Genomic DNA, 14,169 nt, shown 5'->3' on the forward strand with positions numbered 1-14,169 from the left:
ATCAGCTTCTCCCCTGAGCACAGGACCCGAGACAGGGAGAGAGAGAGGTCCAGAAGGCCGGCAGCCCGCTGCCTGGTCCTGGCTCTGCACTGGCCTCTTCCCTGCTGTCATTTGAAAGGAACTCAGCCTCCCCTGTGTCAAATTGAGACAGCAAAACCTATTCCATGGATCTCATAGGATTCAGTGGTGAAATTTACACTAGAGGTAGAAAAGCACTTTGAAACAAAAAGCATTTTTGCTTTTACAAAAATAAGAATGTAGCCACTTTGTGGGGGCCTGCCTCATTGCTCCACTCCCAGAAGTGTCCTCCTCAAACATTTAGGGGGGACATTCTTCCTCCCCAGACCCCCAGACCCTCAGACTAGGAAGAGGACTATTTCAAGGGGTGGTCTTTTGGCTGCCCCTAGATTCCAAACTCAGTTTTGCTTTCATCAGCCACAAATACTGAAAACAAAACTGAAGTCACCGCGGAAAGAAAAAGGCCCAGTTTCTGTCGAGCCAGAGTCCCATTTCTTGTCTGTTCAAGAGCCCACCCTCTCATTCAGACCCTCTGCCCCCCCTCCCCAGTTCTGGGAGACAGCTTGTCTCTGTGACCTCTCCCGGTAGAGACGGTCTGGCATTTCCCCACTGCTCTGAGTGATTTAGTCTGAATTCTCTACTCATGACGCATTTCCTGGTACTCAGGGTGTCCACTCCTGGTTGCCCCCTCACCACTGAAGCTGGTTTCCTCTCTTTTCATCTGATGCTTCACAACTGTCAGGTTGCAACAAACATGCTTCAAATCTACATTCCTCCAGTTGCCTAGCAACAACTTCCCTCCCGGATAAATCTGGATTTCCTGTAGCGGCCCACAATTAAACACAGTGGGCCCCTCACTGTCTGTCTACCGTTTCGTCTGCTTTTCACCTCTGTCTGGGTGCTTTAGAGACAGCAGCTTATCCCTTACTCCAGAGCCCTCCACCAGTTCCCAGAGGCCACGTTATCCTTGTAAGGACACTTTTAATCCAAGGCTACCTCTACACCCCTGTGTTAGATCCTCAACTTAGAAATCAATACTGTTTTCCAGATGCCCTTCTTTGAATCAGAGAAGGTAAAACAAAAATTTCAACTCATAAAACATGCATTTTTTGTGCTGACAGCGTGGCCTCTGTTTGATTAACCCATTGGATCCAAAGTGTCAGCAAGAATCGCTCAAATGAGACTTTTTTAATAGGGAATATGCTTTATTCTGCCTCAAGAAAAAATATTACACAGTCCCAAAGGACAGGCATGTACCTCGTTCCTTGAGAACCCAGAGACCTCATGTAACCAGAATTTTCTTGGCTACTGGGTAGGACCTTGTATCCACTTTTCAAGTTCTGGACCAAGGCCCAGGAACCCCTCAGACCTCCCATAGCTGATGGAAGATAATAGAGACATACTTTTCTATAGCCCTATTTATGTATCCAATCTTCCTTATGAGATCTAATCAGGTCTTGAACTTGGGTTGAATTCAACTTGAGTGCTGAGGACAGTCATGACATAGAAGGGTTACTTGTTGTTTGGGAAATTAAGAGAACTTATTTGGCATAGGAAACAGTGGTGTGCGTGTGTATGTGTGTGTGTGAGAGAGAGAGATGATGATACTTGCCATTTTGGTTTGTGACCTTTTTTTCCAGAAATGTTTTCACATTTCCATTCAAATAAATTTACAGTCCCTTCCGGTTCTTTTGGCAGGAACAATCCATGCAAATCTGAATAGATACTGGGGAAGGGAGCCTGGGAAAGTTATTTTATAATTCATGGCAACATCAATCAGATGATTGGTGACCAGACACATATGAAATGTTCCCTGGAGAGACGGGATGGGGGAGCACTGAGATGTAGGTAGTATGTAAAATGGAGGTTCAAGTACAAGATCCTCATTATTTACCATCTCCACTGGAAAGAGCTAGGAAAGGCATTGCAGCTGTGGTACCAGGGACATACCTGGAACTCAGTAAGTATTTATATTAACATAATGAATATTATTAAATTTTTTTTAATGGGATGTAGTTGCTTTATAATATTGTTAGTTTCTGCTGTGCAACAACATGAACCAGCTATATTCACACATATATCCCCTCTCTCCTGAGCCTCCCTCCCACCCTATACCCATGTAGGTCATCACAGAGCAGCGAGCTGAATTCCCTTTGCTATATGGCAGGTTCCCACCAGCTATCTATTTTACACATGGCCATGTATACATGTCAGTCCCAATCTCTCAATTCATCCACACCACCCCACACCACCATGTCCTCACATCTATTCTCTACATCTGTATCTCTATTCCTGCCCAGAAAATACTGTACCATTTTCTTAGATTCCACATATATATGCACTAATATAAAATATTTGTTTTTCTCTTTCTGATTTACTTCACTCTGTATAACAGACAAGACTGAAAAGGAAAATGTCAACCAAACACAAAAACATACCTCCAGCAGTTGTTCCTCCTGTCCCCCTTCCCCAAATTTCTGGTCTTATTCTTACTGGCTGGCCCTCGAGTCTCTCTTGCCACCTCTCCTTACATTCCTCCTCCACCTGGAATTCCTGGCCCTCCTGTTCTGTCCGTAAACACTGCCCTCATTCTCATGATCATCACCTTGTCTTCTTTCAAAGAGCAACCAACTGCTACCTCCCCCCATCCCTAGGCAGAGCCGACCACACCTTTTCTGTAAGTCACCTTTGTATCTTGTAAAAACATATCTCATGGAAGCTAAAATCACAATAGATTCTGTCTATTATCCACTAGATTGTGTTTATTTTCTCATTAAGTAATACAGTACACATTTACTGCACATTTACTATGTACCATACTCTGAAGATATTTTAAAAAAAAGTGTATTCCTATGCTTAATGAATTTACAGTATAGTAGAAAGACAGAGGGGCTTCCCAGGTGGCTCAGTGATAAAGAATCCACCTGCCAATGTAGGAGACACAGGTTCAACCTCTGGGTCAGGAAGATCCTCTGAGTCAGGAAGATCTCCAACCCGCTCCAGTATTCTTGCTTGAGAAATCCCATGGACAGAGGAGCCTGATGGGCTACAGTCCACAGGGTCACAAAAGAGTCAGACACGACTTAGCAACTAAACCAACAACAGAAAGAGAGATGACTTAAAAAAAAATAGTGAACCAGTGTAAAAGTGATAAATGGACAGAGGATTTAGGAGCAACTAGAGGGGGCACATTAACTCATGGGGAAGGAGGGCAAGAAGAGCATGATGGTGGAGGGGAAGAAAGGTTTCTGGAGAAGGTGAGGTGGTTTTACATGTGCTGACTCTGGCCAGTAGGGTGAGGATGGGGTGAGATGGAGTGGGTAGGTTGTTTTATTAGGTCCTAACATGATAACCTAGCAACTAAGGGCAACAGGGTTTGCAGAGGCCTACAAAAACGTTTGAGATCTAAAAGTAAAAAATTTATCATACTCTGGTTTCTCTTCAGATCACATAACTCTTTCACCTTTTACTAAAAATAAAAATTTTGGCTTCAAAATACAAAGAAAAAGCTTTAGAATTAAAGTTAGTAAACATTAAATTGAATCCTTAAGAAAGGTAATATTATTCAACTTTATGGTTAAGTTTAATATTCATGAAATTCTAAATTTAAAAAACTGGTTTATAGTTCAGAGTCTTCCCCTTTACAAAGATTAGTGAGTATTTGCAATGATTGCTTAGACTTTGTACCAGATCATTCATTAAATGAGTTAGTCAAGGTCAAATTTCAAAAGTAAAATTTAAGAGCCTTAAAAAAATGTGTATCTATCTATCTGTATCAATATAGCTATAGCAGAGACACAGATGCTTTAAATATGTGAATTTGAGGCAGGATCGAGTTTTAAGATCAGAGTGTGCCTAGAGCCTATGGAGATGAAGGAGAGAGGATGTAAAGAAGCTGTCCACTGAGGCGAAGCACAGGCATAGATAGTATCTAGTCCACAGTTAAGTGAGGGAAACACACAACAAACTCACAGAGAAGAGAAAGTACTTAAAAGTGATAGGAGCTGTGACTGACTGATTGCTGTCTGGTCTCTCTGGATGCCTGAATGTGACAGTTGCTTATCCTCTGTGTCTCTGGACTTCTTGTCTCTCTTACGTGCCTCCCATCATCTAGGACCCTGCTTGTTTTCCTCTGCACAGCTTCTTTAGTCTCCATCCCTTGATTCCAGCTTCTTTCTAAGGCTGTCTTCCCTATTTCTCTTTGTTCCAGTCTCTGCATTTTGATGGCTCATCCTGGCCCACACTCAGACCCAGCACCAGCTTCTAGATCTTCAGGCTGGGATTTTAAGAATGGAATGGGGAACAATCACCCATGACTCCCAGGCTTCCAGCTTTGGTGATGGGTGGGAGGCAGTGCCACCACCTGAGGAAGGGCATCCCAGAACAGAAGCTGGTTTGGGAGAAGATAATGAGATCAGTTTAGGACAAATTGAATTTGGGCAAATATCCAACAAACAGTTGAAAGTTGGAGATGCAGATTTAGAAGTCATCAACAAAAGTGTAGCAGATTAAATGATAAAGGGAATGAAAAAACCCAGAGAGAGTGTGTGGAGTAAGAAGAGCGAGGGTGTGGAGGTCCTCAGGAACCTCAGCATATATGCAGAAGGTGGAAGCAGAAGAGCTTGTGGGACAGGCAGAGAGGGAACAGAGGAAACCAGGCAAGATGAGTGTCATGGAGGAAAAGAACATGACCAAATTGTCAAGAGCAGAGAGGACTGAAAAGACCAGAACCGAAAGCATCCCTTAGACTCTAAAACTGGGGATTCTAGTGAAAGCATCTTGGTAGGATGATGAAGGTAGGAGACTGGGAAGTGCTGGTGAGGAAATGAATCATTGAATGTGAATTGTTCTTCTAAGAAATGTGGGAATAAAGGGTGGAGCAGGGAAGACCTTCCCCCAAGTAAGAGAGAATTCTTTCTGCCTTACTGGCTTTGAAATGGGACATTGATGCTTTTTCTGCCTTTGAACTCGAACTGAAACATCAACTCTTTGTGGGTCTCCGGCCTGCCTGGGCTTCCCTGGTGGCTCAGATGGTAAAGAATCTAACTGCAGTGGAGAAGACCCAGGTTCAATCCCTGTGTTGGGAAGATCCCCTGGAGAAGGGAATAGCTAACCACTCCAGTAGTCTTGCCTAGAGAATTCCATGGACAGAGGAGTCTAACAAGCTACAATCCATGGGGTGGCAAAGAGTTGGACATGACTGAGCGACTAATACACACTTAGCCTACCAACTCACGCTGAAGATTTGGGATTGGCCAGCCTCCATAATTTCATGAGTCAATTCCTTATAATAAATATCTTCCTGTCTATCTTCCTATCTACCTATGCACTGCCCTTAGTAAGCGTACCATTTTATGAAGTATCAGTCATAGAAACAGTCACCTGTTTGTTGCTGTGAGCATTCATTCATCATATTTGATATGTGCCTGAATGTCTACTGTGTGGCCAACACACAGACATACTTCCTGTCTACATGGAGCTTAGAGTATAATAAGAGAGATAACATGTGATCAGTAGAATGATTACCTATGGTGAAGAGTGCAAGGAAGGAAATAAACGGGGCACCTTAAAAGAACATAACAGAGCAAGGGTGAGTGAAGAAGCGTATAAAAAGAAGCATCATCTAAATCTACCATGAGAACACTGTCTTTCATATAGATGGTGGTCTTAGGAATCAGACTTGAAGAATGAGGAAAACTTTACCAAGCAGAGAAAGGAGGTGGACAATGTGCACAAGCCAGGAAGCTTGAGAAATGGACCAGCACCTCAGGGACTGTAGAGTGAAGTCTGGACACTGAAGGAAAAGTAAGAGAGAAGGCTTGAGAGGGAGCCACACACCAGCTCACGAGAAGTCATGTGTGTCCAGCATGGATACTGACCTCTCCTGGAGACAGTATGGAGCCACGAGGATCTTTGTGCGGGAGAAGGAACATGATTGTATTGGCATGTTAGGTAACTCAGGCTATAGTGTGGAGGGTGCATTTGAAGGAAGGAGATTAGGGTCAAGAGGCCAGCAAGAAGGCTGTTCTGATAAGATGTTCTGAGAAAGAAGCAAGGAGAACTTGAGCAAAACAGCTTAGTGAGGAAAGAACAAAGAGAGGAGAGTATTGATGCAATGCTCATTGATTTATGTGCACAAAACCTTTTTATTTTTAGAATTTTATTATAGAAATAACTATAAAAGAGAAAATAATATCATAAACTCCCATGTGCCCGTCACCCAGCTTCAACTATTATCAATATTTGGCTCTTCTTGTTTTATCTGTTCCTTTTTTCCCTGAAGTCTTTTAAAGCAAATCACACACAACATTTCACCCTTATATATTTCCCTATGTATCTCTAACATAAAAACTTACTTGTTTTAACAAAACCACAGTTCTATAATCACTCCCAACAAAATTAATTCCTCAATAATACCTAATACCCTGTTATGTTAACTTTCCCTTTGCTTGTTACAGGTGGTTTGTTCAGATCAAAATCAAAATAAGGTTCACAATAGCATTGTAGTTGGTTATGTCTAATATCCCCTTTCATCTGTAATAGTTCTTATTGGAGGTAGTTTGGAAGGCGAGTCAGCAGCACTGAGTGATATCTTACCATTAGCATACGTTTTTAACCTGCTGGCTTCCTCCCTTCCTACCTACTCTTCTCAGCCCCACCCTCTTATGGGAAAACAGGAATTAAAGTACTTTGCCCAACACTGAAGCTATTTTCAAGGAGTTTGCAAAGTAGTTATGGCAAGACCAAAGTCTGGGGTCAGTGTTAAGGTTAAGGAGAAGAGACTTTTCTCAAGGTTATAGTTTCAGTGGTGGCTTTACTGCTCCTTAGTCTAGAAAATTCTCCTCCTGAAGCTTTGTCACTCTCATGCATAAGGAGGTCTTTCATACTGCAGTTATAAAGTAAGCCTGAAATAATGCTCCATAAGCGTACATACACTTCTTCTTCAGTTCAGAGTTAGAAATATGAGAACTCCTGCACCTACAGCCAGGAGAGAGGGGGAGCAGGACCACAGCTAGAAGTAGGCCAGGCTGCTCAAAGCCTAACTCCACCTGCTTCTCTGCTTTGCTGCAGCTGGATCAGTACCCCCAGCATTTTGGAGAGCGGTACTGACAAATGAGAAGGCAAGGCTTGTGGCTTGTGGTCCACAAATATATGAATGAGAATTATATGTTGAGCTTGTTAAAATGCAGATCCCCTCCAGGCCTACTCAAGGGGCACACTTGAGTCTGAATCACCATCTCAAAAGTTAGAATTCAGTCCTAAAAAATAGAGAACTGGTGATTCAGTCATTTTGAAACTATGAAGAATGAAGTCATTCATTCAGGACTTGAACTCGATTTCTGGGAAGCAAGGTGTTCACATCAGGCTCTGGGACTCAGAGCCAGAAAACTCATGAACTTCCACATTCCCCACCGCGGTGGAAAACACGCAAACAGCTCTGTGTTGCTGCACAGGCCTGGGGTCACCAGGACGCTAGCATCAGACAGAGACTCTGAGAGGGAACTCTTCTCTCTATTCAAGGCTGCCGGCAGCAGCTTTGAAAAGAAAGGTGCTGGAGTTGGCCGACTCGTCCATAAGAGATTGGTGCTGAACAGAGGAAGAAACACAACCTGTCTGGAAAGGACATAAAGGGACAACAATGACAAGGAAGCCTGCGAGAGTCCACAAAGCCCGAGGTGAACAGATGGGCACCCTCCACACGCGGCCTTCCTTTCCACCCCAGCAGCTGTGCTGTTTTCCTTCCTCCAGGAGCCTTGTTTGGTGTCACTAAACAGCAATCAGAATCACTTTGGTGCATTTAATGTCACCATGAAGCTATTTGTGATTGACTAGTTCAGCGGGGTTGAGAATAAGAACCTTTGATTTTCTCAATTAGACAAAACCTTGTTTTTGAAAGCAATCTTGCAGAAAAGGTCCTGTGATCAGAAAGAAGGTAGGAAATGTTTTTCCAGCATACCGGAGATCAGATAGCACCAATGTGCATATGTAGAACTACACATATATATATGTTTTTAAAATATTTTTTCCTATCAATTACAGTTTCCCAGACTCCTAGACAGCAGTTCTCAAGGTATCAATCTGAGATCCTGGGGAAGAATATTATCTGATATGTCACCAAGAATTCAAGAAGTAAGTGACTTGATGATAGTAATATAATTCCATTATATCTTTCCACTGTTTTATCACACTTAATATATCAAATAATTTAATTGTACCTCAGACCCATTCAAGGAGAAATACATTTGATTTTTCCATCTAGCAATTTCAAAACACCTGTTCATATCCTTAATTACCCATGCTCCTGAGTTGGAGGCAGACAGAAAGGAACCATTTGTCTAATTTCACACCTAGAAGGAAACAACAGTTTGTCTGGTGTAATGGATTATCAGGGGACTGGCAACTGAATTCAAGTCTTTTCACTCTTTCTGACATGATCCAATATTCCCTTATGCCCTTAAAATCCACATAAATCTATACCATTAATAGTAATAGCATATACTTACAGACTCTAAGTGTCTTTTTACTTTACTCATTTCATCACAAAGAGAGTGACTTTTTGGTCATAAAGATATAAAAGATGTGCACATTTTAACCAAATACACAAGCCTTTGCCCATATATGAGTGATTTTCCACTCAACAGATGAGAGGTGCTGGGGTCACAATGATGAAGAGACAGATATATGGTCACTGCCTTGTGAAATGTATAGTCTAACAGGGAGGAGAGCTGTGAAATAAACTATTAGCTTCAAGTGTAGTGAATATTATGAAAGAGAAGCAAAGAGGAAACATATTTTTCCCCAAACTTTTTTTCCCTCCAGTATTCTCAGCTGACTTGGGCTTTGCCAACCTTGAAAATTGCATGGTTAGAATCTGTCCTCATAAAACTAAGCTCGCCTGGGCAGAGCGCTGTGCAGGGCAAGTTAGAAAAGGGTCCATTGTACTGATGGCCACCTGCTGTGGTGGGAGTCTCTATTTAACATTCTTCTCTTCATAAGCATTTTTAAAATGTATATCAGTATAATAGGGTTGAAGTGGATAGAGAATATTTTTTTAAATCTCCAAAGCAATTCAACACTCTTAATTCCATGTGGGAGTTCCAGAAAGTTTCTTGCCTGACTAGATAACAAGTCTAGCATTCATGAACTGCAGTGAAGCAGATGGCCCTGTTTATATTAACTGATACTAGACCATTTGACCCTGGAACAGCCTCTTCATCTCTGAGCACTTTGATTAAATGAGCAACATAATAATGGTAATAACCTCTTACAAGACTGTCATAAGGCTTACTGCTGTTAAAGCAATTTGCGATTCCATCTTTATTATTGAAGCCGAGACTGTGATTATAGGCATGACTCGCTATGTGGATTCTCCACGGCGCTCAACAGTTTCAGAGGGCAAGTGCTGGCATGTGGACAAAGAGGAGCTGACAGGTAAACATCACTTATTGCAGTAGGAGAAGACTTTTCAATCTCACCTGATTGAGTGGTTTTTTAAGATCTCCATATGCCTTTGAAAACAGGTAACCAAGTGTGTTTGGGGAATAAAAGCAGCATGGTTTTTATTTTGTATTTTCCTTTAAAGTCAAATGGTAGTATGGAAACTGATATCTTGGCAACTCTGGCAGTCCTTAACTTAGTTCTCAGCATTATAGATTCACCTTCAAATAATGAGGCCAGTGAGTGCCACCAGTACCCATATGGAGAGAGGACCACCAGCCTCTTCTTAGTTTGGTGCAGAATGTAAAGAGTTTTTCCAGGAGTGGAGAGTTCATTTGTTCTCTATTTGCTTAGATCTTAAAACACACACACACACATACACAGACTGAAAGAAACCACAAACCACACATTTCAGGGAAATGGAACAGTCCACATTTGGTAAAGCTAAGCTAGTAAGAAGATAACTTTCCAAATATAAGAAACTAATTTCTAAACTATTTGACCAAAGACCAAATTTGCCCTGACTTTGCCTCTCTAAGACTACTCCTCCTCCTCCATTTCATTTCCCAATTTTTTCCAGTAGCTCCATCTTGGTGAGAATAACAGAACCAAATTCTCTACATTTTGCTAAGGATACATTCCCAGGGAATTCACACTAAACAGACTGGAAAAGAGAAGCAATATTAAAATGCTTTTAGAAGTTAACTCTTTTATTTTCTTTAAGGCTCATCCTAGTTTCCTCCTAGGGCCTGAGTGGATGGCAGTAGCTTTTATTTCACACCTGGATTAAAGATCGCCAAGAATATTTATGTTTTCTTTTAAATGTGGAAATCAAACACATATGCTGAGATCTCCCCAAACTTTGGAGCTTTGGCTTCACAGTGGGTTGTGACTCTAACTGCCTTAGAATAACCTGAAGCCTTTGCCTTGCCACAGTTCATCCACCGGCCAAGTGTTCAAGACTTGCTATGGGTGACCAGGCCACTCGTGCAGACTGGAGGCCCAGAGACCTTCACGCAGCTGATGGGCATCCTGTCTGACCTCTTGTGTGGCTACGCAGAGGGAGGAGGATCTCGGGTGTTCTCCTTCAACTGGTACGAAGACAATAACTATAAGGCCTTTCTGGGGATTGACTCCACAAGGAAAGATCCTATCTATTCTTATGACGAAAGAACAAGTAAGTTTTCCAAGTCCTGCATATAAATTGGCTTCTAATATTGGGTTAAGCCAATAGGGTAACACTTGCAGGTGAAATTAATCCTGGTGTTGACTTACCCTGGGTCTTGTTGATCAGCTTTGGGCAAAGAGGCTTCTCCTTGCACAGAGTCCATTTCCTCAAGTAGGAAAAGGGGCAGTGCTCAGAAAGAAATCTGGAAGTGAGTCAAGGAAAGAACTGAGACCCGCTTGGAAAGGGAACAGAGGGGACATTTCCTACTGATCTGATTGAACTAGGGTTAAGTTCTAGAGGAAGAGAAAGATAAATGAGGAGGCAACCCAGAGTAGCAAGCAGAGCTGGGGTCAGAAGGGCTCTGGCAAATAAACATGGCTGTGGGATGTTTTTACAAACACAATGCAGTGAAAATCTGTGTGAGTAGTATTGAATTGTGTTCCAAGTGACGAGTTGCTTGCAAGTTATCTCTCCCACCTTTCACTATTTTTTTGGTTCCTGTGGGGTAAAGGAGGGTGGGATATGGACGAAATGCAACCTAGTAACCCACTAGTTAAAAATTGAAGAGGCAGTGAGGCATGCACCCAAAGCAGTTGGGCCCCAAGATAGCCACACATAACAAAGAAGTTAAGCGGCTAATTGAAGGGAAATTATTGAAACTAAAGCTGAGATTTCAAGTGAAGGCCTCGTTTGGCCTCTCGGTCCCTTTCATCTGAGAATGTCCTCTGTTCCTTTTAATAATCGCAAGCAGGCTTCTCAACCTTCTTCTAAAGCAGGAAAAAAAATTAAAAAAACGAAACCCAGGGCAAGCCCCATCCTTTGTTTCTCTGATGAGGCCTTTATTGAGATGCACTGTGGCATTTTGTTACTTACTAATGATGAGCTTGTTATTGGTGGAGTGCAGCCTATTAATTTAGGTTATTTGTCAAATCCTCCAGCATATAGTTGAATGAAACATGTGATTTGAACACACTAATGACTATGTTTAGCTGAGCAATGGGGAGTTTCTATAAAATCCGTCCCTTCTCTCCTGACAGCGACCTTTTGTAATGCATTGATCCAGAGCCTGGAGTCAAACCCTCTCACCAAAATAGCCTGGAGGGCAGCAAAACCTTTGCTGATGGGGAAAATCCTCTTCACTCCAGATTCCCCTGCAACACGCAGGATACTGAAGAATGTAAGGTCCCAGCTGGCCTTGTCCCTTCTGCCTTCTGCCCCTGGCTGTCCAGTAGAATGAGAGTGTATGTGCATGTGCGCGTGTGTGTGTGTGAATGAGTGTGTGTGTTTTACTGTGCCCTCCTGGGGGTGAGCCTTGTGTTTTATGCTCTGTGGACACTTGGTTCCTCCCATTGGAAGGCTTTGCACCGGTGCCCCTGCCTGGACCCTCCCTTCTCTATGGAGCCTGCAATGACATTTTCTTCCTCATTGCCTAAATTCTATCCCTTAGAGAGAGGTTCACAGTGCTCTGAAGCCTGGCTACCGGGAATAGACAAAGATAGGCAGGAAGGGAAGGAAAGCATTTGCTCACCAGGAGTCCAAATCTAGCTTTAATGAGATTCTGAGACAATAACATCATCAATATTAAGGAATACCTCTGAGACACTGAGAAATGAGATTCTGTCAATCCTGGAGGCTGGGAAATAGCCGATTGTTCTGGGAAATATCAGTTGACTGAGAAAATAAAGACACTTCCTTGAAAACCCTTTCCTAAACATTGAAGATTAGTGACAGGAAAGGTACAACCAAAGATTCTCTCTTACTTTTTCTCTCTCCATTCTTTTGCTGTCTCTGTCTGATTTTAGGCTAATTCGACGTTTGAAGAGCTGGAGCGTGTCCGGAAGTTGGTCAAAGTCTGGGAAGAAGTAGGGCCCCAGATCTGGTACTTCTTTGACAAGAGCACACAGATGACCATGATCAGAGTACGGATGGCATTAGAGGTCGGGAGGGGGAGGGAGGAGAAAGGCCAGGAAAGTTCCATTTGTTTCCTCTTCCCATAACTTGCCCTGGAATTAGATCAAAATATAACAGGCACCAGTTTTTGAAGCTGTCCTCAAGTGGAATCACTGACTTTGCATGGGACCTAGGACTTTGCTGGTGGCTCAGATGGTAAAGACTCTGCCTACAATGCAGGAGACCTGGGTTCTATCCCTAGGTTGGGATGATCCCCTGGAGGAGGGCATGGCAACCCACTCCAGTATTCTTGCTTGGAGAATCGGATGGACAGAGGAGCCTGGCGGGCTACAGTCCATGGGGTCACAAAGAGTTGGAAACAACTGAGTGACTAAGCACAGCACAGGTTTCTGAAACTGGGGAAATACAAGAATCATCATAAGATGAGTGACCTCCTGAGGTTCTTCACTGTTATGTGTATACATGAGGGCCTCCGATTCAAAGGGGCATCTCCATAAGGAGCCAGTTCTGTAACTGCAAAGACAGTCAAATGTGTCTCTTTGGTCACATTTTCAGTTTTGCAAAACCAGGAGATAAGAGTCCTGCGTAGCAGAGATAATTTAAAAGAAACCAAAGAAAATCCTTAAGAAAAAGAAAGCTTCCAATATACCATGTCCCTGCCTCTCTCCCCCATTCTCACATCCCTCTTTTATTTTTTTTATTTTTTACTTTTTTTTAAAAATTTTTTATTTTTCAGTGGGTTTTGTCATACATTGATATGAATCAGCCATAGAGTTACACGTATTCCCCATCCCGGTCCCCCATCCCACCTCCCTCTCCACCCGATTCCTCTGGGTCTTCCCAGCCCACCAGGCCCGAGCACTTGACTCATGCCTCCCACCTGGGCTGGTGGTCTGTTTCACCACAGATAATATACATGCAAAAATATGGAACGCTTCACGAATTTGCGTGTCATCCTTGCGCAGGGGCCATGCTAATCTTCTCTGTATCGTTCCAATTTTAGTATGTGTGCTGCTGAAGCGAGCACACATCCCTCTTTTATTACAGAGACCTATGTATTGGGGAGAAATGGGATATAGCTAGATATGCTTTATGATAGAGGAAAACCCACTAGATTTTTAGGGAACCTTGGAGTCTATCCTATTTGTTAAAAATTGGCAATGGCCTAAAAACAAGACCAGAGATCCTGTGGAATTCTAAATGCTATAATTGTTTTGCTTCTTCCCAAGGACACTCTGGAGAACCCAACAGTAAAAGCTTTTTGGAATAGGCAGCTTGGTGAGGAAGGCGTCACTGCTGAAGCTGTTCTGAGCTTCCTCTATAAGGGGCCTCGAGAGGGCCAGGCTGACGATGTGGACAACTTCAACTGGAGGGATTTATTTAACATCACCGATCGCGCCCTACGCCTGGCTAATCAATATCTGGAGGTAAGGTTAGCAAGTCACCTGAGGGCCACCCAGGACCCCTTCAGGACAGCCCTGTACATGGAGCCAAAGATTCCTTAGCAAGTCAAGTGGTCTCGGGTTCCAAATCTCATTTTCCTCACTGAAAGGTTCCCACAGTCCCCAAACAGAGATGAATCCCGTTCTCTATCAGCTTATTCACAGTTAAAACAGTTCCCTCTTCACAGGTTA

The 14,169-nt window shown here is 42.9% G+C and overlaps 1 protein-coding gene and 1 non-coding gene across 2 annotated transcripts in view; one reads left to right on the forward strand and one right to left on the reverse strand.

Moving 5' to 3' along the window:
- The window catches only part of ABCA4 (ATP binding cassette subfamily A member 4), a 139,608-nt gene that overhangs the window by 30,768 nt on the left and 94,671 nt on the right, over window positions 1-14,169 (forward strand). Inside the window, exons 7-11 of the mRNA XM_065927798.1 lie at window positions 8,059-8,148; window positions 10,393-10,633; window positions 11,662-11,801; window positions 12,427-12,543; window positions 13,765-13,962. Of these exons, the coding sequence (XP_065783870.1) occupies window positions 8,059-8,148; window positions 10,393-10,633; window positions 11,662-11,801; window positions 12,427-12,543; window positions 13,765-13,962 (786 nt within the window). The remainder of the gene's footprint in view (window positions 1-8,058; window positions 8,149-10,392; window positions 10,634-11,661; window positions 11,802-12,426; window positions 12,544-13,764; window positions 13,963-14,169) is intronic.
- On the reverse strand, window positions 13,456-13,562 carry LOC136156620 (U6 spliceosomal RNA). The gene has a single exon (XR_010661113.1). It is a non-coding gene; the product is annotated as a U6 spliceosomal RNA (small nuclear RNA).

The sequence above is a fragment of the Muntiacus reevesi genome, chromosome 1 (genome assembly GCF_963930625.1).
Source record: "Muntiacus reevesi chromosome 1, mMunRee1.1, whole genome shotgun sequence".
In the NCBI taxonomy this organism is placed as follows: Eukaryota; Metazoa; Chordata; class Mammalia; order Artiodactyla; family Cervidae; genus Muntiacus; species Muntiacus reevesi.